This window comes from Sitophilus oryzae, unplaced genomic scaffold (assembly GCF_002938485.1).
Source record: "Sitophilus oryzae breed Bouriz unplaced genomic scaffold, Soryzae_2.0 scaffold_1525_pilon_pilon, whole genome shotgun sequence".
NCBI lineage: Eukaryota > Metazoa > Arthropoda > Insecta > Coleoptera > Curculionidae > Sitophilus > Sitophilus oryzae.
The window spans coordinates 480,077-496,230 of record NW_022146198.1 but is presented as its reverse complement, the minus strand read 5'-3'; the positions used below and the strand labels follow the sequence as shown (position 1 = coordinate 496,230).

The 16,154-nt window shown below is 34.5% G+C and overlaps 1 protein-coding gene across 4 annotated transcripts in view; it reads right to left on the bottom strand.

Annotated features, from left to right (window-relative positions):
- Positions 1-16,154, bottom strand: part of LOC115878779 (cell surface glycoprotein 1-like) — a 253,310-nt gene that overhangs the window by 132,494 nt on the left and 104,662 nt on the right. For all 4 annotated transcript variants that reach the window (XM_030895378.1, XM_030895380.1, XM_030895377.1 and 1 more), the window contains 2 exons: positions 12,540-12,790; positions 3,970-4,057 (listed from right to left, as the gene is read on the bottom strand). In XM_030895378.1, coding sequence (XP_030751238.1) covers positions 3,970-4,057; positions 12,540-12,790 — 339 coding nt within the window. The remainder of the gene's footprint in view (positions 1-3,969; positions 4,058-12,539; positions 12,791-16,154) is intronic.

Below are 16,154 nucleotides of genomic sequence, written 5' to 3'. Positions count from 1 at the left end.
TTTTAGAGAAAGATAAATTGAAAATGGTGCTTAAAAATTAAATAAAATATTAGTTTGTATACAGGATGGCGCCTCTAATACGCCACGGAAGCTCCAAGAAGAACGGTAGTTTATATCGAAATAAAATTTTGGCAGCATATGTAGGTTAACTAAAAGCATTTAATAAAAACATATAGAATTATACAGGGTGTCCTCAAAAAAAGTTACACATTAAAGTTGTGTTTTTTCTAATGGAACACCCTATATATTAATTGATTTTCGGATTCTATGAAAAAAAATAAAGGTGAGTTTTATTAAAGATACCTAAAATATACCTAAAATTTAAGGATTTTGACATATTTCACATTTTGAGAAAATGAAGAGTAAATTTTAAATTAATATGGAACATTTAGTCACATTTAAAAGCAAGTTACTCCTTTATTTTAAATGGAACTCCCAGTATATTATTCCGGTGTTCAATGGGGAATTTATATATCTTGAAAATATTATTAAGGTTCCCTAGATATTTTAATTTTTATGATTTTGCGTCAGTAGATCTTTATTATTTGAAAAAATCTAGATAGCTGTGATATACCTTTTGTTAATTTAACAAAAATTAAAAGATATAGAGTAAAATACTCAACGGTAATAAAAAGATACACGTTTAAAACATATTTTAATTATTACACAATTAAAACTAGATATAAATCTATAATTATGTGACAAAAATTAGCTAAGTGAAATCAAATGCTCAAAATGCTTCCTTTCCTGTAAACTGCATAAAATTATTGTCTTTTCAAAAGATGTTTTCATTTTAAAAGGCATTTATGTGGAGTTCTACCTCCACATTTCTCTGATGTTGTCGACAATTAATAGTTGGTCGCTGTTTTATAAACACTGTCTTTAAAAAAATAATCCCCATAAAATAAAACCAGACTAGATAAAATCAGGAACATTTAAGTATTCTATTAATTGGTGAATGCCACACTGCATTCAACTGATAGAATCATATCAATTCTCTCTGATGTAGAATAAGTTTGCATTTTGGGCAAATTTCTGAGACATTTTTTTGTTTTAACTGACACAAAATGATAACTAGTTGTTAGAGTTGGACTATACTGGGTGTTATATTTAAAATAAAAGAGTAACATCCTTTTAAAGGTGGCCAGTGTTCAACAGTAATTTTGTCACACCTTGTATAACTTTTTGGGTCAAGTTTTAATTTGATTTAAAGTAAAATAGTTAATTTAACTACATATTAGGCTATACCGGGTAAATCACAATTTAAGTAGATAACTTTTATTGTAATTTAAAAATTGTTCTTTATTTTTAGAATTTTTTTTGGGGACATCCTGTGGAAGTCTATATTTTAAAAGTGATCTGAATTAACCTATGTATGCTCACAAAATTTCACTTCAATACAAACTGTCGTTCTCCTTGGAGCCTCCTCCCCGTATGAGAGGCGCCATCCTGTATGTTATTCTTCTTAGAGATCCCATGATAAATCCATTCGATATATTTTATGCTTCTTAAAATATTTGTGGTTTGTCAAGAAATCCAAAAATACTGCAGGAAAATCAATATACAGTTAATATAACAAAAGCCGATTAATTCCAATAAACTTTTGGGAAAGCTTCAGTTCTTAACAATAAAAACTAGAGCACTAGCGTCTAAATTGAATGAAGTATTCATCACCTAAATGTGAGCGTGCTAAAAAGTTGCTCGAACTAACTTTGAACAAGTATAGCTCTTGGCCCATTGTTATTCGAAGCAACTTTGTTCTAGATGGGAGAGAACAATCAATTTGTATGACTACTGGATTCCCAGCGAGAAATTAGGTAAAATAAAATCAATTTAATTATCTTTAAACTATAAATTTGTATTATTTTTATATATTATTATAATTTTTAGTAAAAGTACGTTGGGTACCAAGATCGACAAATAAGTACTTGGTATTTATTTATTCACAATCCGTGTGAGTAATGATCATTACTTTCCCAGTATATCCACGATTCTAGTATAATAAATTGTACCTTGCTACTCCAAAAGCATGTAAAAATCCCGATTTATACAGGGTGTCCCAGGCTGAGCGTTCATTAGAAGTTTCTAGAGAACCACAATATCTAGATCGGAGATTTTTTGCATATCGTTGTTTTACAACGAAATCTATCGATTAAAAATATTTTCAATATGGCGGCACTTCCGGAAATACCGGAAGTTGACAACAACTTTCTTATTTTAAATGGCTGCCCTTATTTTTTATTACATACTTAAATTCTCTGTAAAATTCTATGAATATTGACTCTATATCTAACATTAACCGTTTTTGAAAAAAAAAAATATTTAAAATTTTTGGACGAAAAAAACTACCTGTCAAAAAAATTTTGTATAGCCTAGAAGTCAAATTTAGTGATTGCTACAGCTACTGTGACATAAAGAGAAGACATGTAGCTATCTATTTCAAAAATTAAATTGTGCAAATGTCATATGATAATGGCGGTAGCTGTCATGAAATTGAGCGATTAAAAAGTTATTATAAATCATTTTTTTCAAATGGAAACCCACTTTTTTTTATTTCACTAGTGAAAAGTTTACAATTCGTTACTTTTTAACTATACATGTTCCTATACCAAAATTTAATCGTTTTTAAGTTATTTAAGATTTAATTTGAAAACGTATATTTTCCTTGATTTTATCTAGCTTCCTTTGACATTAAGTGTCAAAAAGTCAGACAATTTATTTCCATCTGTCAGAAAACAAATTATTTGAATTTCCTATATTGTAAATACTGTTGCCTTAAAAGTTTAAAAAGTGTATTTATAAAAATATGTCTCGTATTTTCGCTCCTTAGTGATATCTAATAGTTGATATTAATTCTATTAATAATATACTGTATCAAACCTGAAAAAAAACAACGCAAAGTTGGCTTGCAAATGATGATTGATAACATATTGCGTTTTGAACAAAGTGTCACAATATGACATAGCCAGATCTATTGTTTTACATCACTTGACGTTTAAAGTCATAGGCTACTGGTTAAAATCAAGAAAAATATACGCTTTAAGCTTTAAAATTAAATTTTAAATAACCTAAAAACGATTTATTTTAGGTATAGGAACATGTATAGTCAAAAAATAACGAATTGAAGAGCCTTTACACTAGTGAAATAAAAAAAGTGGATTTCCATTTGAAAAAAATTATTTATAATCATTTTTTAATCGCTCAATTCCATGACAGCTGCAGCCATTATTATATGACATTCAAACAATTTAATTTTTGAAATAGATAGGCGTATGTCTTCTCTTTATGGCACAGTGGCTGTGGTAATCACTAAATTTGACGTTTAGACTATACACATAGTTTTGACAGGCAGTTTTTTTAATAAATGTAATAAAATAAAAATGTAATAAAAAATGGGTACCCATTTAAAATAAGAGAGTTGTCGTCAACTTCCGGTATTTCCGGAAGTGCCGCCATATTGAAAATATTTTTAATCGATAAATCTCGTTGTGAAACAATGATGTGCAAAAAACTCCGGTCTAGATAATGTGGTTCTCTAGAAACTTCTAATGCACGCTCAGCCTGGGACACCCTGTATACTACTCTTTAATAATTATAAAGGATTTACTCATCAATACATACTGTATAAAAATATTTATAAGAAATAAGTTATTCCTCGAAATCACTGCTATATAAAATCCAAAATATAAGGCAACCAAGCCACAAAAAATCTATTTCATTTTATTTCGTCCCCATGGCCTTATTTTCTGGGAACGACAGAACAAAACAGGAAAATTTGGAAAAAACTGTTGATTTTTCCCCTTTCCGCATTGATATTCCTGCGAAATTGCTGCAATAAATCCCGAGGACGTTTCTCTGTATTCCCTAAAATATTTAGATGCAGGGTCTCGAGTTCCGACGACCCTTTTGCCGTATATCATTGCGAGGTAACGAGATAAAAAAGATTCAGTAATGGTTTCTGTTACTTACCTCTTCTGCTACTTCCTTCACTTCTCCGTTTTTATCCACGCTCTCTTTGGATGGTTTTGACTTGTCCTTTTTCGAGAATGATATCGACCTGCAAAAAAACATATATCTTTGCATTAGTATGCAAGTTTTTTTAATATAGACTTAATAAAATATTTCTAGAATAACATTGAACTATCTTTCCTTATACCAGGAAGGGAAAACTGGATAAAAGGTGTACCCATTCAAGCTGAAGTGTGGATATCGCGGCACTTCATAGGATTATATCAAATGACTTAATCACCATTAAATCTTGGTGCGATTCGAACCTCCTGAGTCTCAACATTTCTAAAACTAAGGCTTTGTCGTATAAAAACTCGTTGCAGCCTTTTGTACTTGACAACACCACCATTGACGTCGTAAAATCCGTAAAATTCTTAGGGCTTGTTGTGGACAATTCTGAAATGGGACATACATATCGAAGCTTTGTCGAAAAAATTGAGCTCTGCCTGTTTTGCATTAAGGTCTGTTTCTAAGGAGCTTAATTTGTCAGTGGCTAGAACTGTTTATTATGCACTTTTTGAGTCGCACCTCAGGTATGCCCTTCCATTCTGGGGTACGTGTTGTGCGGCTCAATTTGACCGCATTTTCAAGCTCCAGAAGAGAGCTGTTCGATATTCACTGGGACTAAACAGCAGAACTCATTGCCGGGGCTTTTTTAGAGAATTAAAAATATTGACTCTTCCTTCCTTATTTATATTTGAATCCGTTTGCCTAATACGTAAACATGTATCAGCTTCTCAAGAAAGGCCATCTCACACTTATCCACTCAGGAACGCGGAGCAAGATCTTTATCTACCTACCCCACGCTCAGAGTTAGTTAAAAGTTCAATATTATACAACTCGAAAAAAATGCACAATCACCTGCCATTTGAAATCAAATCCATAACATCATTTTTTTCATTTCGCAAAGCATTGAACTCTTATTTACTAGACAAGGCTTTCTACGCCGTAAATGAATTATATTTGAATTGAAAATCGAATTTGATCTTGAAAACACTGGTCTAATGTTTGCTATTGCTATATTTACGAATGACATCGAAATTAATTTATTTAGAGGTCATTGATATTTTGCTATAAATTGGCTAAATATTTTTGAATATTATTTTAATTTTTTTTGTTCTTTGACATTGTAAACATTTATATATGTTTATTTTAACAATAAGACTGACAATATTATTTGTATAATGTTTTGTATTATCTTTTGTTTGTTTGTTTGTGTACCTTGTTTTTTTTTACTTTATTTGTTAGTTTACCTTTGTCCACAAATTGAAAAAATTTTTGACAATAAAGGCATTTATTTATTTATTTATTTAGAAGCAACCTGGTATACAGACAGCTCAAGAACGACGGAAAGCTGGAATAGTAGTGCAGAATTAGAATTTTTAGAATTTAGAATGAGTGGGAGGGGGGTTAATCACTTCGACCTTACAGATCCATTGTGTCCCCCTTTCTTGAATCATAACTGATCATACAGTCCCAGGGCTTTGACAAAAGCCAGTATCTGGGACGGTTTTATAGAGGGTAGTTCTCCATCTCCAATATCAGTCGTACCAAAATTCATGGCACGAATGGTTGTCATCTCGGCGCACTCAGTGATGAGGTGTACTGGTGTTTCCCCATCTTCCCCACAGAATCTGCATTCGCCGTTTCTTCTTAGTTTCAATCTACTGAGGTGTTCGTTGAGGAGACAGTGTCCTGTTAAAAACCCCGTGACAATCCGAAGATTGTTCTTACTCAGACCCAGGAAGATCTGTGATTTTTCTTCATCATAAGCCCTCAGAAACTTCTTCGAGTGTCTTAGACCATTGGAAAATTTCCATTCCAGGTTGCGGATGGAATCTTCCAAGTTCTTGAGTTCCGCCTTGAGTTGGTTACCACTTGGAAAGCAGAACGGTTCTGGTTCAGTTAGTGGAGTGTTCGCTGCTTTCCTAGCTAGATTATTTGCTTTTTCATTGCCTTCTATCCCTTGGTGAGCAGGCACCCAGTGTAGGAGGACTTTGTTTTCTTTGCCTAATTTATTCAGCTTCTCTATGCATTCTTTGACCAATTTCGAATTGATTGATACTGAGTTGATCGCCTTTAACGCTGCTTGACTATCAGATAAGATGGCTATTTCTTGTTTCCGATAGTTCCTATCTAAGATAAGTTGTACGCATCTCTCGATAGCGTAGATTTCTGCCTGTAGGATACTAGGGTAAGTGCCCATTGGTTCGGAGTAATTAGCTCTCGGCCCAGTAGTAGTGCAGAAACAAGAAATATCTTTCCACGATGTAAGCCTCATCTGAGGATGTCATAATTTTTTTATCTTCTTCCAAACATCTTCTTGCATGCATAGAATGCATTTATTCCTTTTATCATCCTTTCCTCTGTGTTCCTTTTCAAGGAAAGCTTCGAGTCTAGTATGATTTCTAAATATTGTTACGGTTTTCGTCGGTTCCGTGTGGATAAAAAGGCGGAATTAACGGCAATCCACTATTGTGTGGAAGAAATAATACGACAGCTAAAAACACATCGTTCGGTGGCCATCTTCACAGACAGCCAAGCAGCGCTAAAGGCACTCGGTTACACGGAGATCGATTCTAGACTAGTGTGAGATTGAGTTGAGCGTAGCAATGTTACGTTAGAATGGGTACCTGATAAGATTTAATCGCAGCGATTGTAAATTCGCAACCTGTGATTCCTTTCCATAGCAAACTGCGACTTGCGATTGAAACATATATCTGCCGATTTTGGATTTTTAGGCAACCAATATTACACCAGTTGCGATTTGCAATCGCAGTGGGCACGCGAACGAAGAGCTGCGAACGAAAATCACAGCATTGCGATTTTCATTGCATCGACACGGCACTGAGAAGCCGAACGATGAGCTGCGAATGAAAATCGCAATATTGCGATTCCCGTACGCCCCGGCCGGCGGCGGCGTGTCTTCAACACGGCAGTGGACAGGCGAACGAGGAGCTGAACGAAAATCGCAGCTCATCCCAGCATTGCGATTGCGATTTTCGTTGGCACCGGCGCGGCATATCGGGAGTGGGCACGCCAACCAAGAGCGGCGATTGCTATTTTCGTTCGCAGCTCCCAACACATCGGCCTAGACTAGTGATGGGTTGTTATTTAACTATCTGTTATTTTATAACAATTATTTAGAAATAACATAACGCAACCGTTACTGCTTTTAAAAAATAACAGATATAAAATAACGACACGCAGAGATCGAGTGTTCGTGAAACGAAGTCGGCGCTCTGCACCGCCACGAAATTCGATGCTGCTCGAAGCAATTCCAAAAAACAACTAGTATGGATGGAAACAGTACTGCCAGGTCAAAATATTAAAAATCACCAGATATCTGCTCTAAAAGTTGCCAGATTTGGAAAAAAATCACCAGATTTCAATTTTTTCGCATATAATACAGTAGTTTCAGACAATATTTAAAAAAGAATCAAATAAATAGTTTTAAAACACGTTTTATTAAAAAAAAAATATTTTTGAAATGCAAAATGCAAATATACTGAGTGCGTCTCAAAATGGCTTACCCCTATAATAACTTTTTTATTTTTTCAGATAAAAAAACGAGATTTGGTATGTTAGTGTATGACAAAATTAAGATTGGATTAACGTACCTATTCAATTGTTTTTGGTCACTTCCTGTTTCACCGGAAATGACTACAATTTTTGGTTTTTAAATGGCATCCTCGGTATATTTTTACTTTATTCGATAGAAAATGACACTCTGAATAGAATGACATATTATATGTCAAGTTTTGACATTCTCGCTTAATAAAAAATCATATTTTAAAACTCAATCTAGAGTACCATGGCTATGTTAAAAACAATAATTCTTAATTAAGGACCTTGGAAAAATAAATTTGATCGTGAAAATGCTCAAATCGTATATTTAATCATATCTCAATTTTTTCAAATGGAACTAGAATGGCTCATTAGCATATTTGGAAAAATCATTTTTTTACGAATAATTTTATACCGTACACTTGGTATTTCGAGTCAAATTTTCTTTACGAACCGGAAGTTATAATTTCAAATAAACCATATGTGAAAATGTCAAAAAGTTGAGGGTGCCATTTAAAATCAAAAGTTTTAGTCATTTCCGGTGAAACAGGAAGTGACCGAAAACAATTGAATGCGTCAATCAATCCTAATTTATGTCGTATACTAACATACTAAATCTCGTTTTTTTAACTGAAAAAGTAAAAAAGTTATAGAGGTGAGCCACTTTTGAGACGCACCCGGTATAGCCATGTAAAAAAGTTAAGTTTCAAGTCAATTCTCAAGTTAATTAATTTTTCTACCTGAAACTTAGTTTAATAGGTATATTTGTTCTATTTTTTACAATAACCATTGTTACGGTTTGAATGTAAACTCATAATATAATAGTATTTTTTGTTTAATAAAAGCCAGTGTCCAAAAATCACCAGAAAAAGGGCTTTTTCAAAAAATTTTCACCATTTCACCAAGTGGGGTCGAAAATCACCAGATCTGGTGAAATTTCACCAGACCTGGCAGCACTGGATGGAAAACCTATTATTTCGACAACCATCGATACAGGCGGCGAGATACAACGGACAACGGAGTGGGGTATGCGCTACGGCGCGGCGCGTCGTGTTGGGCTGACAACAGCTTAAAAATAATAGGATATAAAAGAAGCAGCTTTTTTGAAACAGTTGCGGGCATAACGCCTGGCTGTCGAGATAACAGGAGTGGGAAAGGAGCGCTGCTGCATCGGTCGATTGTCGATGGAGGCTCGCAACGGGTTGGAGAATAACGCATCAGTTGTTTTAGCTATGTTGTTTTTTTACCTGTTACGAGCATAACAGAACGGCGTTCGAGATAATCGGAGGTTTGAAACAGGTTGGAGAATAACGCATCAGTTGTTTTAGATACATATTGTTTTTCAACCTGTTACGAGCATAACGGGCGGAGGTCGAGATATTATGGCGCTGTATGTTTCAATACTTTGTTATTAAGTTTCAATATTTAAGTATTTATTTATTCTGAAAAATTTTCAGAATAATATTTTAAGATTTTTTAAAAATGTATACAGGGTGTTTTGAAAAATCTGGTCATTGATTAATCACGATCCTGCTTAAAGCCCTTGACGTAAAAAGCTGATTTTTGGAAAACGGATTGACTTTAGGGTGTAGAGGTGCGATAAGAAGGGATTTTTCGAAACTCAAATTCTAAGGGGGTGAAACCACCCTCAAATATTAGAATATTTTTTATTTAAAAACTGGTGAGTTTTTCGAAAAAACTCTTAAACACGTATATTTTATTTTGTTGTTTTACATATTTTGAGATTTTTACAAAATATATACAGGGTGTTTCATAAAATATGACCACTGAGTAATCACTATTCTGCTTAAACTGCTTGACGTTTAAAGCTGATTTTTGGTAAACGGATTGACTGTGGGGTGTAGAGGTGCGATAAGGAGGGGTTTCTCGAATCTCAAATTCCAAGAGGGTGAAAACGCCCCTCAAATATTACAATATTTATTATTTAAAAAACGGTTAGTCTTTCGGGAAAACGATTGGACACGCATAATTTATTTTGTTTTTTTACATATTTTGAAATTTTTTAAAAAATAATACAGGGTGTTCCAAAAAGTTGAGTAATTGATTAACCACGATTCTGCTTAAACTGCTCGACGTTTAAAGCATATTTTTGGCAAATGTGAGAAAATTTTATCCAGTTTGTATGTTAATGGAAATTCTTGCTTTGCTTTATCATCACCATTACAAATTAATAATTCGATGCGAACGAAGTCGCGGGTACAACTTAACAAGTATAGCTAGAGACGTGAGAAATATAAAATAAGAGACGCCCCCCGATGCGCAGTGGACATCCCACAAATTTGCTTCAATCAGATTTTTCGTAGCGTAACTGCATCTCTCTTCCGCCGAATGCGTTCTCTCTCTATCGTGTGCGCGACCGGTGCTATCCCCAAGTCTCTTCCTATATTTGTCAAACTGTACATGCTAGTTTAAGTGTAAAATTAATTCGAACTCTAGTGTGTAGTTGGTTTACTTATGAAGAATATACTACACATTTTCTTATATTGCTATTTTTTGACCGCAAATGGTAAAATCATAACGAAGAGCTTCTCGCCCGTCGAGTGAGATGCACCCTGTACACTGCTACGCAATTCAGAATCTACGCGGATCGAGGGGTAGGGCGTAGGTAGATCGGAATTTATAGATATAGACGAGTGGCGGCATTTTGGCTTTTTTATATCGCAATTTGTAAACAGCGCTTATTTGTAAACAACCCCCGTTTTTAGAGAGGTATTTTAGATAACAATCGATATTTAGAAATGTTATGACACCCTGGAAATACTACCACCGAGCACGTCATTGTTGCAACTGCGTTAATACGCCTGGCGGTGACCGCCTCATATTCTTTCAGATATTTAGCAATAAAATAAAGAAACCTGTTATTTTTAAGCTGTTATTTTAAGCTGTTTTTTATAAATAACTATAACAGTTTCAACTGTTATCTAAAAATAACAGTTTTGCCCATCACTAGCCTAGACTAGATCGCAAAATCACATTCGCAATCAGGGCCCCGTAATTTTTATGAAGCGTTGGAAAATAGGCTTATATGTATATGTTTATATACCGCATAATATATATAATTTATTAGTTTTAAATTTTGATAATAGTTTTATATTTATAATATAATTATGGATTGAGAAGGTTAAAAAATTCTTGTTTTCGGTAATTATAGTTAAAGTTGCTCCCAGGTAATGATCCAGGTAAAATGATTCATAAGAACAGTTCTGGATTCAAATTATAAAAAATTATCTATTTTTATCCTTTATTTACTAGAAGATATAGAGCACGGAAAAGAAACAGCCCTTTTTATTTATTATATTTTGTTATATATTATATTATTATAAACATTTTATAAATAATCCATAATATAATATAACTTTTCTGAATATACTAACAGTTGTGGATCGGCTGCTATGTTAATTTAAATACATCCTTTACAATCAGTTTTTTTCATTTTAGAGAAATTTCAAATACAATAAAATGTGATATTGTCCTTTTTATTTATCTAAAAGTTCGAAAGTTTGCACTTGCACTGGACGGATTGCATCAAAGCCGTCGGCGTCGGCTTCTTTTGAGTTACATATATAAAGAAAATGTTTTAAAAGAAAAACAAGGTAAAATAAACAGTCTTTTTTCTAGTTATCTGAATTAAGGTTGGCGGCAACCTTTTTTATAATAAATTTTTCGTTAGTATACCTACTGTCTAAAAGCACATTCGAATATTTTGAACATTTTATGTATTTTTAATTTCCCTTTAAATTTATTCGGTCTGTTCTAAACAAAAATGTTTAAAAAAAAGGAAACTAAGTTATCTGTGGATTTTTTTGGTAGGTAATTGATGAAAATTTTAAGTGCAATATGTGTGCAGCAAAAATATCATAAAAACACGCACTACAAATTTTAAAAGGCACATGGCATCGAAACACCCAACAGTTTCTTTGTAAGTTTTATTAAAAAAATTATTCCGCTATTTATTCTGTTTTTTATTAGAAATTTTGGGATTGAGCTTCCCAGTTTACAGCGTACCAATTTAAAAATATCCAAATCGCAATCGCAGGTTACAGTCGCAGCGATTTATAAATCACAATCGCAGTTTCAACTGCGATTGGAAAATCGCAGTTTTGCTCATCTCTAGTACCTGAGCAAGAAGGTCACAAAGGTAACGAAAAGGCAGATGAATTGACCAAACAAGGCTCATCAATAGCCCACCATTCATAGACCCAAAACCCTTGTGCGGCGTTGCAAAAGCAGTCACGAGAATGGCCACAAAACGATGGGTAATCAACAAATATCTGTTACAAAAAGTACCACACTATATCAAACTTTCCACGTCATCAATCAGGTAAAACAGACGAGATTGCGCGACTAACACGAACAAAACGCCTCCTCTATCGCCTCTATTTCGCACATAAATTTCCCGGTTTATAATGATTTTTAATCCACCTCCAGAAGTTGAGGACCTGTGCACGCTCCCGTCGCCGTAAATCACGACGTCGTGGGTTCAAAGGTTGGCGACGGCGGCGTCGTTATCAGGGAAAGGCGCAGCCAGACGCGTGATTTATCTCGGTCGAGTCGAGTTTCTTCCTTGATTCTCACAACTTCACGTGGCTTCGCCAAAAAACGGATGCTCTATTCAGATTTTAGTTATAGGGTGACGCAAAATAAAACACTAATTCACCACAATATTAATATCTACAAACTGAGCGTTTTTATAGGCGCTCAGTTTGTAGTTGGTACTGACCAAACGTGACAAAATTAGCCAAGCGAGTCAAAACCAATCTTCCGACCGGCAGTAAACGCTATCAAAAAATAAAGATTACGGACCAAGTAAATGACGTCTAGGGCTTGACCTCGCCAAAATTATCATCGACTGTCGATGATAATCCCGTCTTTGACACCGTTTTTTTTTATGGTATGGTACATCGATAAGGCAAAGTAACAAAATGGTTCATAAAGTGTCTTACCTGAACGACCATTTCTTTTTCTTCTCTTTCTTTTTCTTCTGTTCTGACGATTCCTCTACTTTCTGTTCTGCTGGTGTTTCCTTCTCCGGCGTTTTTTCGCCATTTTCTACTGGCGTTGTTACTTCCGTTTTCTGATTTTCGTCGACGGCATTTGAGGGTTCGTCCGGAAGACCGTTCTCTTTTATTTCCGGTTTGGGCGTGTCCTTTTCTTTGTCTTCCGTTTCGTCCTTGGACGTTTCTTCTTCTTTATCCTGCAACAAAAATATGAAATTAAAAATTATAAATCTTTAATTTTGTAATCATCCTATTAATGGCTTATATCAAGCAAACGAGGTGTTGGGTCTTCTTTGTTTGTAGTTTCATCTAATCCTAGAAGACTGAACCTATATTTAGCTTTTATCAAAATCAAATATATAAATTTTCATATCTACCCAATCTCTAATGTGAGAATGGCAACCAGTTTGGCAACCTCGTAAAGGCATCGTCCGTCGTCATAAAAACCGCAAATAAGTTAATAAATAAGAACGGCGACAACGTTGCCGAACCCCGTCCAACCGGACCTGCTACGGAAAAAATGCTGCGAGCACCACGCCCGGTTCCGCGGCCTGCTGCGATCTGCATATTCTCTTCGTTCTAATGAGATATGACACCTGGCTTCGAATATCTACTGAAATTGGCAAAACGGAATGTTGTGATGCAGTATTTCGACTGTCGAAAAATATAATCATAAGTTATTTGGGATCAGAACAGCTAAAATACTGTCTCTACAGAAAAAATCAAGAGAGCAGTATATAATAACAAATATATCTTGGATCTTAACCACATAGGTGACCTTCCACGTGATCGTCTTCCCTCTACCTTCCCCTCCACCAACAGTCTCTCAATTGAGGTGCCACTCCTGGCAATATGGCCAAAATATCGGAGGATTGACTGATTTAATTTGGTAACCAGACGTGTCTCAATTTTTAGTTCTTCGATAATGGAGATGTTTGTTTACCCACATCCCAATGTTTGTTTGTACCCACATCTCCAAGGCATTTATTCCTTGCTTATCACTTTCCTTTAGTGTCCATGTTTCAGAGCCATACATAGCTATGGAAAAAATGAGGGAGTTCGCAATGCGCAATTTAGTTTTTCGGGTGATTGCTGAAATCTTCCATATCTTAGTCAGCTTTGTTGTTACATTCCTCGCCATTGCCACTGCAGATTACACAATGATAAAAATATACTGGGAATGACAAAGAAAGGCCGTAAAAAATAGAGTGGATACGACAAAAAGCTCAGGTAATAAATGTCATTCACAGAACCAAATCCCTCAAGTGGCAATAGGCGGGACACCAAGCAAGGACAAACTACAGATGGACCACAAAAAATAAAGCATGGTATCCAAGAGGAATTAAGAGACTTAGAAGAAGGCCAAAGCTAAGATGGGATCATGATATTAGGAAATTAACAGTGATAACTTGGACAGCAGTGATAGCCAACAATAGACAACAATGAACCCAATAAAGGATGGGATATAAATGTCATCTTCTGGTCATTCATTGAACCCTTCTTGAATTTCCCTTTTATTGAATATCTTAGGAAAAAATAGGAACGGTCATTTTATCTTTAATGTAGATGCTGGGTATTTTGCTACAGCTGGGAAAATACCTGGGTATTTTGCTACTGCAGCAAAAAAGAAAAAACCTTGGGTGACTTGTAACTCATCCATTGGTATTTTAATTCTTATGTTAGTTAAGAAAAGTACAATATGGCTCTTGGCGACATCCACATTTAAAGACATGGAGAATCTGTTTCACGTAAAAAAAGGTCTTGATTTAATTTAATTTCAAAAACTGCTAAATCAGTTAAAAATCAAAAGATCCATTACTTTTTATCTCAAATATCAATGGGTTGTTAAAAGTCTATAAAAACGAATTTCCCATTAATAATTTTCTTGAATATAAATTTGTTTCAAATTTACAGATCACTACAATATTTTGTCTTAGTAAAGAAAGAAAAGTATAAAATAAATAATGAAAGAAACTGAAAAAGAAAAATTAAAACATTAAAATCTTGATTGAATAAATAACTCCTACTACATTTTGTTTCATCAATTGTTACTGATTCAAAGTTTATCTTTGAAATTGCGTGCACTATCCAAAAATACCATCGACTCTCCAAATAGCAGGAGGCGTTAAAGACTGAAGACGGACCGTGACCTTGTACAATGGAATGCAGAGCCCAAATGAGTTCTAATATTAGAACGGGCACACACGGTGTAGTGGGTGTTATACGTTCAGTGGAGTTGTGAATATTTTACTATATAACACCCAATTAGAGGCTTAATACCGGGATTTCTAGTAAATTTGAATATTTCTGTCGTAAACATTTTTTTCCTCTTATTTTATTACATTACGATATTTTTTGCTAGCAAAATATATTGCAAAGTAACTTGTTGTGGTTATCCATATATTTTAAACAAATATAAATGTTCGAGTAAAGAAAGACTAATAAGAAACTTGTTTTAAATGCATTTTTAACAACTTATTGACAATTTTCAAAAAAAACGGACAAGTGTGGTTACAAATTACAAAAGAGGGAACCAGTTTCAAACACCACTTGGTAAAAAACAAAATATTTCATATTTTTTAATTTCATAAAAATTAAATAAAACAAGCCAAGGAATATTCAAATTGAATTTTAAACAATATCAAACATAACATCAAGATTCACACTTAAATTCCCAGCTCGTTACAGAACATAAAGAACTCAGCATATGGTTTATATCAGATAAGATAATAAGATTAAGAGATTTAAGCGAAGGCCCAAAATGCCTTTCTCGATGCCCACATGCCAGCCTCGATATGATAACAACTTAAAGTTGAAGCAGCCAGCACAATAACGGACGAGTTAAATGGAGATTTAAAACATCCAGACTGCACTTGAGCGAATTAATGAAAGAATGGAATAAATCTGTGGATTAACAATTATTTAATAAAGTAGTTATAACAGTCTATTTATATATCAAGCCTGTCGACTTACGATAATTCATACGGAAATATGCGTTAGAGAAGAATCCACGGTCCTCTTTCCGGAGCCGGTACTAATGGATATAAATCCTACTGAATCAGGGGCTTGGAACACATTCAAAAAGAAAATTCCACTTCTCCAACTCCCAGTGGATAACGTACCAAGAATTTACAACTTTGAGAAATACCTCACTGTAGTATTGAGTAATAAAAAGGATTGGAAAAAAGAAACGTTTGCTCAGTATGTAAAAGACCATACCATAACGTGGTATACTGATGCTTCGAAAACTAAAGCAGGGACAGGGGTAGGAGTATTTGGGAAAACTAAATACTCCGAATCAATGGGCACCCTACCCCAGCATCCTTAGTAGAGTTAGTTACTCGAGCATCCTTTCAGAAATCTACGCTATCGAAAGATGCGTACAATTTATCTTAGATAGGAACTATCGAAAACAGGAAATAGCCTTCTTATCCGATAGTCAAGCCGCACTAAACGCGATCAGTAACCGTCAATTCGAAGTTGGTCAAATGATGCGTAAAGAAGCTCAACAAAGTAGGCAAAGAAAATAAGGTCCTCCTACTCTGGGTGTTTGCACCAAGG